The sequence below is a fragment of the Tupaia chinensis genome, unplaced genomic scaffold, assembly GCF_000334495.1.
Source record: "Tupaia chinensis unplaced genomic scaffold, TupChi_1.0 Scaffold000605_1, whole genome shotgun sequence".
NCBI lineage: Eukaryota > Metazoa > Chordata > Mammalia > Scandentia > Tupaiidae > Tupaia > Tupaia belangeri.
Window position 1 is genome coordinate 627,138 of NW_006160123.1, and position 10,277 is coordinate 637,414.

Consider the following 10,277-nt stretch of genomic DNA (forward strand, 5'->3'; position numbering starts at 1 on the left):
AGGGGATGGTCATGCCGCAATCCCTTCTCCTCCATTCTCCTCTCGGGATCTTGGGCATGCACGCACACGCGCCCGGCGTGAGTTTAAACCACTGGGTCTGGGACGTGAACCGCGGTCGACTACGTGGGAGTCTGGCTGCTTAGCCATTATGCTAACTGCTGGTTCCCTGCATGTGCAAAATTCTAAGAGGTGACTGGAGGAGAAGGGATTGGTGATGTGGCCATCTCCCGAGAATGGTGATTTCTTATTTTTTGTATCTCTGTGACTTTGTCTTTCTCTTGCGAGCTTGTGTGCCCTATAGCAAAAAATCTCTAAAAAAAAAAAGAAGAAAGAAATATTTTTATCTATAAAATATCTGCAGAGCTCTGCCCAAGTTAACTGTGTGTTCCTGCTAAGGTTCCTTTAAGTGCCTCAGAGAATAGGTTATAGTAACTGTTTCTGATTTGAGACCCAGTGCCACTGAATATAGTTTCTTTTTAGGTTTTTGCCTAAAAAGGTTTTGTGTGAACTCGCTAGAAAGAGACAGAGATAGAGAAAGTGAGAAGTCAACCCCCAGGGGGTATGACCACACTGCAATCCCTTCTCCTCCATTCTCCTCTTGGGATTTTGGGCATGCACGTACACATGTCCAGTGTGATTTTCAAGCTGCCGGGTCAGGGCTCAAACCACAGTAGCCCAAGTGGCAGTCTAGCACTTTAACCACTGTGCTACCAGCTGGCCCCTGGAATATATTTTCCAAGCCACGTAATACTATGGTTAAGTGTAAGAAAATAATTCCACAATCAGAGGACATCTGACATAAAACCGACGTAGGGCCATCTCTCGCAGCACAGTACGAGGCAGAGAAGGCAGCAGTGGCAGCCCGAGCACTCACGTAGCAAGGCAGGCGCTGCCTCCTGGACAGGGACTTTGCTTTCTGGGACACGTGTGCACCTCATTCCATGAGAACCTTGGTTCCAGAGTCAGGAGAGGGCCGAACGTCTGACTGCAGTTCTCATATCATGGATCTCAGTCCATCTTTCTTTTCTCCCTGATGGTTTTTACAGTCCCTTCATGCTGGCATTTGGGGAAGTCTAATTTATAACATAAGTAATTTAAATAAACAAAATATAAGACCAAAATAAAATTTCCCAGATCTTATAATCATGCCTTTCCCAATTATTTTTTTTTTACTTTCCTTTTCTACATTTATTATTTTTTCATTTGGGGGACTTAACTGAAAGATGAGTCATGTGAATCTTTTTTCTTTAATTTTTAATTATTTTATTTAATTTTATTTATTCATTCATTTATTTTAGTTTGACCAGAAAGAGAGAGAGAGAGAGAGAGAGAGAGAGAGAGAGAGAGAAAGGAAGCCACCAGGTCTGGGACTCGAACCATGGTTGGCCATGTGGGAATGTCCAGCACCTTAACCACCATGCCACCTGCTGGCCCCATGTGAATCTTTCAGTACATATTATTACAAATAAAAGTTTATGCTTGAACTGTTTATAGAGTAACTATTATGTGTGGGACAATGTGTTAGACCTGTAGGTATAATGATGAGCAGGATTGGATAAGTATCAGCTTTGTGGAGTGTACAGTCTGAGTTGGGAAAAAAAAACTAATTAAAGGATCAGAAACATTGAGTCATTGGAAAAGTCATGATGCATTTTTGCATAGAAAAATACATCATGACTTTTCTGAGGACCCAATAGCTATCAAATTACAGTCGATAGCATTTGACCATCTTTTTTGTTGAAATGGTTTCTTCCTTTGTCATGTTGAGGACCGCACCATTTTCATGTGTCACTGGCCACTCCTTTCTTGTTTCCTTTGCTAAGTCATTCTCGTGTTTTCTGTTTAAATGTTGGAGTACCCTAGGCCTTAACCCTTGATCCTTTTCCTGTCTAATTTTCCTAGATAGTATCAGGTGGTTCCGTGGCTTTAAATAATATCTATTGATAATCTATATGCTGATGACACTCAAATTTGTATGTAGACTCACTGTTTCTTCCAAACTCCATAAAAATTTCAAGTCTCAATCCTCAAACTCAGTGCTTTCCATTTCACCACATTTATCCTATAGCTCAGGACAAAAATGGGTTATCTTTTATTCTTTTCTTACTCTCACAGCTTTCATCTAATCCATTAACAAGGTCTGTAGGGAGGTACAAGAATGTACCTCCAAATTATGTCCAAATCCTACCACCTCTTACCACCACTGTTACCTTGCTGGCTACTGACAGTACCTTTCTAGCTGGTTATCTGCTCCTTACACCCTCATCCCCATCCCTATTTATGGCATCTGTTGTCCACTAAAGAGTCAAAGTAATCTTGAACCTTAAACAGACCTGTGCAAAATCCTACAGTGAAGAAGTCCTGATTTGGGGTCTGGGGTAGAATAGGTCCAAGTTGAATTTCAGAGGATAGGATACCAATAGAATGAGAAATGATATGGAAAAAAGGAAGCCATAATCATGAAATTGAAAATGGTGTGGCCCAGACTCATGGTGCAGTTGGTAGCAAACTAAACTGCAGTTGCAGTGCTAGAAGCCACTTTGTTGACCATGAGTTCAGATTCCCAGGTTGGCCTGAAAACATACTAGGTGTTTACACGTGTGCTTAAGAATCCCAGGTTGCTGGAGGGCCTTGGGAGAGACTAGCACGAGACCCTGTGGAGGGCGCTTCCCTTTCTCTCTGTCTGCTTCCTCTGGCCGACTCTGCCTCCCTTGTGCACACTGGATGACTGTCATGAATGAAAGTAAATTATCTTTTTTTAAAAAAAGAGTGTCATTTACTTTTTTTTAATTAAAAATGGTGATTATTGAAAGAAATGGTAAAGATTTTAAGATTTTTTTTCCCCAAGATTACATAAAAATTTATGAATTTGAAGATAAAAAATGGTATTATGTAATATAAATCAAACTAGTAGGGTAAATCTTTTTGATAAATAATGTATATGAACACACACATTTTAAGAATTTTTCAAACTCACCAAAAAAATATATATATTGGAAGAAAGAACAGTAACTTGTACATACCCTTTACCTAGGGCACCAACTGTTAACACTTGTCACTTATGTAGGTTGAACTACATATAAATGTGGTGGGGTTTTTTGTTGTTTTTATTTAAATAAATGACTAGATGGTTCAACATAAAACATAAATGCAAATACACATACACACAATATGCATTTCCTTTTGCCAAACCATCTGAAAGTAGGTTATAGATAAGAAGCTTCATTAAGTATATTCCAGAAACATAAATATTCTCCTAAATGCTACAAACCTGCCAACATTAATTTAACAACATTATCCACATATGTATAGTCCTTATTCAAATTTCTCTATTTGAATTATCAGTTTGTTTTTTTAAATCATACTACGAAGTCATTTCAGGAGCCTGGGGTGGCCTCTCTCATAGAAGAAAGCAACTGTGTCTACTGTTGGCTTACTCTAGTTTTTTTCTGTTTTGTTTAGCTTCTTGCTTCCGTGTTTGATAATAGTATCAAGACCTATGGAGTAATTGAGAGTGACCCTTTTGACTGGGAGAAGACTGGAACCGATGGCTCCCTAACAACCACCACCACTTCTACTACCCCTCAGTTGCACACCCGCTTGACTCCTGCTGCAATTGGGTATGTCTTAAAGAGATCCTTTCCTGGAAGTCTTGTATTTGCAGAAATTTCTTTTATTTCATCCAGATTCCCTCAGATGACCAAGTGCTAAGACACAGGAGAAAGTTTATGAATTTTCTTGATTTAACGTTGCTTTTTTATGTGCCTTTGGAGTAACTTGTCTTAGAAAGTACTGATAGAGTTGCCCTGTAAGGGAGCCAGATCTCTTATGGCTGTCTGCAGTGCAGTTTGACCTACGGCCCTAGCAGCTTGAAAGACACACTGGTAATGTGCATGTCCATAGTTTCCCAAAATCCTGACAGGAGGGAGGAATGGAGGAAAAAGGATTGCAGTGTGACCACACCCCATTGGTAGGTGCCTTCTCTCTCTTTCTGGCGAGTGCACACACTCTGTTAATGGGGAAAAAACTAACAAAATAAAAATGTATTGATGGATCATACTATGAAGTAGGAGCTTGGACTTGGGCTTTATGTGTCTTGTGGAGGTCCAATTTATGGTGGGTTTTCTTCAAAATGAAAGGAACATTAGTTGTATTTCTAAAGAATATACACAACCGTGGTTTCAGTGACAATTATATCTAACTATACTGTGCTTAAATTTAGTAGGAACAAAATATGTACTCCTCTTATGAGAATGATTTAATTTTTATAGTATATAGGGGATATTCAAAAAGTTCATGGAAATGCATATTATGGGACCAGCTTTGTGGCCTAGTTTTGTTTTTAATGTTTTTCCTGTATATGCATTAAACACATTTTTGGTTTGTCTTTTTTTTCCCCCCTTGACGCATTTTCTACCTGCTCTGGTTGCTTTAAATTGGTTATAAAAAGTGAATGGGAAAATAGCATCCCACAGTGTAAGTTAATTGGGACATTTTAGCACTGATCCTTTGCTTTGATATTTATGTTGAGGATGGGATTCTGAATCCAAAAAACTTGCAAGAATTCATGTAACTGGAAATGGTATCACTGATTGTCTTGTCTAAGAGTTTCTAAATGTGGGGAGCCTGACTAATTATCACAATTACCACAAATGTTCCTTTTAAAATCTCCATTTCTGGGACCCACCCTAGATCTACTGAGTCAGAATGCATAGGGGTGTGGAACAAAAGTCTACATGTATCAAGTGTTTCTTACGCCTGTCAGAGTTTGGAACCTACTGCTATACTCCAGTCACCCAATTTTACAGATAGGGAGATAATCCTAGTCCTGAAGAGAATCATCCAACTTTAGATAAATATTAGTGGCAGAACTGGAGCCAGTGTAGAATTATTATTATTACTATTATTATTATTATTGCTTTTGTCCTCTTTTGATGTTGTTAGAAGTAGATATCAGGAAAAAAAAAAAGTAGCTATCAGGGGGACTAGTAGATGGCGTAATGTTTATGTCACTGGACTCCCTCATGGTCAGCCATGTTTTGAGTCCCAGGCCCAGAGGCTTAAAACTCAGCTGGACATGTGTGCATGCATGCCCAAAATCTTGAGAGGAGAATGAAGGAAATTACCCCCTGAGGGTAATTTCTCGCTTTCTGTCTCTCTAGCGAGCACATGTGCTCTATAGCAAAAATCTCTCTCAAAAAAAAAAAAAAGTAGATGGCAGGGCCAGCCAGTGACATGAGGATTAAGGCAGCCAGGTCCCACGGGGCTGATTGCATAGTTCAAGTCTTAGACCTGGCAGCTTGAAAAACACAGCAGGCACATGTGCATGCATGTCCCAAATCCCAGGAAATGGAAGAGAAGGGTTTATGGTGTGGCCATTCCTCCTGGGGAGCGATTTCTCATTTTCTCTCTCTCTCTCTCTCTTTCTCTCTCCCTCTCTCTCTCTTTCTCTCTTGCTCTCTCTTTGTCCAGTGAGTATATGTATGCCCTATAGAAAAAAAAAAAAAAGATGGGCAGGCCAGAATCGGCTCACAGGTTCTAGTTGGCCTTAGATTACCAGAAAGGGAATATGAAATAAGGAATGCCCATTCTTACTAATTTCCTTGGCATCTCTCCAGTTCTACTCTACATCGACTACTTTTCTCCTGATCTGCTTCTATTAAACCTTGCCTGCAAACACAGATGATAATACTCTCACATATATTTTCTTACTCATTCATGTTTCTCAACATGATACAACTTTCTTGAAAAGGATGATTTCATATCTCTGACTTATTTCTGATCTTTAGTTAGTTTTATAATAAATCTGTTTATTTGAACTATTTTAGGTCAAACTACTTTTTTAATAGTCTCCCAGTGTCAGAACTGAAGGAACTACTTTACTAGACTGTAATTTTTTTTTCCTATTAAGCTTTTTTTCCCCTAAAAGCTATTATGAGTGCTTTTCCATATTATATATTTATAACTTATCAATAAAGTGGTTCTTTTAGCATTGACTCTTTTAGGCAGAGATGTTAGTGAAAGTCATCAAATCAGGTGGAACAAGTCCCTCTAAAATTGTTGGTCTTTTCATATTAAAGATACCATTTCATGACACCTGTGCCAAGGTCTAAGCATTACTCTTAGAGTGATTCACCAAGAGAATGCCCATTTTGCCACTCAGTAATTATATGTGTCAGTATAATCTACCGAAGACTGTTTTTTCCTACTTTTAGACATTCCAGATAACTTCTAGGAAGTGGTTTCATTTTGTGCTAAATATTGTGTTCAATCAGCAATGTTTTAAATCTTTAACTGTTCCAAATTCAATATCTACCTCACAATAAACATTCTATTTTCCTCTGTTGTTTTATTTTTTTTAATTGGCAATGTACATGTGGTTTTTTTTAATTATTTATTTAATTTTATGAGTTTATTCATTTATTTTAATTTGACCAGAGAGAGGCAGAGAAAGAGAGAGAGAGAGAGAGAGGAAGTGAGAAAGCAAGCCACCAGATTCAGGATTTGAACCATGGTCGGCCATGTGGGAGTATCCAGCACCTTAACCACCATGCCACCTGCTGGTCCCTGTACATGTGTTCTTGCCAGAAAGTAATAGAGAAAGTGCCTTCTGATGGGCATGGTCACACCACAACCTTTTTTGCTCCATTTCTTCATCCCAGAAGGATCTGGGCATACACACATGCTATAGGGGCTGGGATTTGAACCTGCTGTGCTGCAGTGCTGGCCCAGCAATATTTTGAAAAAACATGTCAATATATATAGTTATAGAATGTTAGGGTAAGCAGGGACCTTTTTGCTTAGAGAATGAGAACTAGAAAAGCTCCTCATAGACCAAAAGACTGAGAGATGACCAATCATGTAAATAGGACATGGAATTCCTTGGAAATTTGTATATAGATGAACATAACTAATATTTTCCATTTTCCCCTTAGATCAGTCCATGCAGAATAATATGGATCATATAATTGTAGAATTTCTAATTTCTCCTCTAGAAAGCAAGAATTTCCTTTTTCAAATTAACTTTGTGTGACTGTGACCTTGCATGCAGTTAGTAAAATGTCTGTAAATGAAAAAACAAACAAACAAACAATTTTTTAAAAAGGTTTTTGTCACAGGGGGCATGTACACTCACCAGAGAGAAACAGTGAGAGGGAAAGTGAGAAATCAACTCCTGGAGAGTTGGCCACGCTACAATCCCTTCTCTTCCTTTCTCCTCCTGGGATTTTTGGACATGCACACACATGTGCCCAGGGTAATTTTCAAGCCAACAGGTCTGGGGCTTGAAAAAATGGTTGGCCCATGTTTAAGTCCAACACCTTAACCACCATGCCATGCCGCCTGCTGGCCTCAGCAATGAATAGTTTATACTATAAAAAGATTGCTGATTGAGCATAATGTCTTCCCTTTCCTTTAGTCACTATAGACTTTGTGCATGTACAAGAGAGGAGAGGAGAGGAGAGAGAAAACACACCCCCAACAGGGCCTGGTCACTCTTCCTCCAGTTCTCCATCCTGTCAAAATTCCGGTCACACTCATGTGCTCCTGGCATGTTGCTACTGGGCCAGGATTTTTGTTGTTGTTTTTAAATTACTAGAGAGTGTGTGCACTTGCCAGAGAGAGACAGAATGAAGGAGGAAGAGGGAGAAAACACCCCTACCCCCTCAATAGGACATGATCTTGACCCCATTCCTTCTTCATATCTCTATTCTATTGGGATTTGGGGCACATGTGTCCAGAGTGTTTTTTCAAGCCTCTGGGACCAGGATTTAAACTATAATTGGTCATGTAGGATCTGGCTCCCCCCTCCCTTCCCCACTTTTTTTAAAAGAATTATTTAATTTAATTTATTATTATTATGTTCTAATTTGACTGGGGCGGGGGGATGAAAAGCAGCTGCCAGGTCTGGGACCTGAACCATGGTTGGTCATGTACGAGTCCAGTGCCTTAACCACCATGCCACTTGCTGGTCATAGAGCTGGCTCCTTTAACTTCTAGGCCATGGTTTTGAGGCTGGGCTTTGGACCTCAGTCAGTCATGTGTGTCTGACTTCCTCTGCACTTAACCACTGCACTATGGGAGTGGCCTTGTGTATAAATTTTTTTTAATTTTTATTCTCTGAAGAAAAAAAATAGATGAAAAATAGAAAATGGTATTATAATTGGCAAAGACCTCTTAGAAAATAAATGAAATGTTTCTAACTTTTAAAGTGATTGTCAGGGCCACCAGGGGGCATGGTGGCTAAGGGACTGGACTCTTCCCACACAACTGACTGCAGTTCAAATCCCAGACCTGGTGGCTTGCTTTCTCACTTTCTCTCTCTCCCTGTATTACTCCCTGGTTAAATTTTAAAAGTAAATAAATGAATAAATGAAATAAAATAAATAATTCTTTCAAAAAATAAAATATCAAATCAATGAATTACTATATGAAAATTTATATTTCAAAATCAGTTAAAAAAACATTGACCAAAATGTGTAAGTTTTATTTTGTGGAATTGGCATGACATAAGTTTTCGGGGTTTTTTATGTTTAATTTTTAAAAATAATTATTTATTATTAATATTTTAATTCTCCATAGAGCGACAAAGAGAAGAAAAATGAGAAAGCAAGTTGCTAGATCTGGGACTCAGACAGCAGTCAGACCTGTTGGGAGTCCAGAGCCTCAACCACCACATCACCTGTTGGCCCCCAGGGTGTATTTTTTTAAAAACCTTTCCTAGTTATGTATAGAATTCATCATTTAAATCCATAATAAGATGTACAACAGTCTCATCTTAATATTTGATTCTGGTCTTATAAAGTTCTACCATTTCTACTCCCCTTATTTGTAGAATTGCCAATGCCACTCCCATCCCAGGAGACTTGCTTCGAGAAAACACAGATGAAGTGTTTCCAGATGAACAGCTTAGTGATGGGGAAAATGGCCTCCCTGTTGGTGTGTCACCAGATAAATTACCTGGATCTCTGGGACATCCTCATCCCCAGGAGAAGGATGTCTGGGAAGAGATGGATGCCAATAAGAACAAGATAAAGCTTGGGATTTGTAAGGTGTGTATTTCTTACAAAGGAAGTGATCACCTTCTGTTTACTTTCCTCTTACTGTTACAGCAGAGTATCATAATTGTCAAATTTGAATAAGTGGGCAGAATGATGTATTGCTACTTATTTAATATTAATAACTGCAGCATTTTGGCTCATTTTTCCTATAATACTTGTGTACTCATGTTATGGACACCAGACATTATCTTCACCTTGTATTTTGTGGAAAAGATGTATTTGAAAAATAACCAGATCCAGCAGATGGTGTAGCAGTTATGTCACTGGACTTGCACATTGTCAACCGTGGTTCAAATTCTGGACCCAGTGGCTTTTAAATCATGCCCGGGGGGGGTGTGTGTGTGTGTGTGTGTGTGCGCGTGCACACGCACGCGTCCCCAGGATCCCAGGAGTAGAATGGAGAAGAGATTGTGGCATGGCCACTCCCCCTGTGGGGGAGGGGGGAGGAATTTCTCATTTTCCCTCTCATTGTCTCTATCTCTCTCTCTAGCGAGTACATGCAGTCTAAGGCAGAAACCTCTAAAAAAAAAAAACAGATATGGAGACTAAAAAGAAAGACACATATATGGAACAAAAAGTAATAGTCTTTCAATATAAGAGATTCAGGGTCATTTCTTTAGTGTATTTATTTGGACTTTCAAAGATGTTTGCCATTTCTGTTCACTTATAAGAGTCCTGGGTTCATCTTCCTGATATATTTCCCTTAGAAATTTCTTTATTTTATGTCTTTTGGTAGAGAATTGTTTCCATTTTTATTTATTTATAAATGTATTTATTTTAGGTTCATTCTTTCAAAATAATTTATGCTGTACACAGAGTGTCTGTTTCATTTTTATGCCAGAGAGCACATAGGTGTGCATGAGAGAGAAATAGAAAGAAGACCCCCCGTGTCGTGCCTGGTCACGCACAATCATTTTTTTCTCTAGGTCTCCATCCTGTCAGAATCCTTAACATGTGTACATGTCCCTGGAATTTTTTTTTTTTTTCGGAGAGGTTTTCGCTATAGGGCGCATGCGCTCGCCAGACAGAGAGAGAAAGAGAGAGACAGAGAGACAGAAAGCAAGAAATCACCCCCCAGGGGAGGATGGCCACGCAATCCCTTCTCCTCCATTCTCCTCTCGGGATCTTGGGCACGCACGCACATGCGCCCAGCGTGAGTTAAAGCCACTGGGTCCAGGACATGAACCGCGGTCGACTACGTGGGAGTCCAGCAACATA

The 10,277-nt window shown here is 39.3% G+C and overlaps 1 protein-coding gene and 1 long non-coding RNA gene across 6 annotated transcripts in view; one reads left to right on the forward strand and one right to left on the reverse strand.

Moving 5' to 3' along the window:
* Positions 1-10,277, forward strand: part of TTBK2 (tau tubulin kinase 2) — a 173,262-nt gene that overhangs the window by 140,553 nt on the left and 22,432 nt on the right. For all 5 annotated transcript variants that reach the window (XM_027775787.1, XM_006158634.3, XM_006158636.3 and 2 more), the window contains 2 exons: positions 3,463-3,620; positions 8,834-9,050. In XM_027775787.1, coding sequence (XP_027631588.1) covers positions 3,463-3,620; positions 8,834-9,050 — 375 coding nt within the window. The remainder of the gene's footprint in view (positions 1-3,462; positions 3,621-8,833; positions 9,051-10,277) is intronic.
* LOC102498405 (uncharacterized) overlaps positions 1-10,277 on the reverse strand; it is a 68,025-nt gene that overhangs the window by 28,172 nt on the left and 29,576 nt on the right. The gene's annotated exons all lie outside the window — the stretch shown is intronic.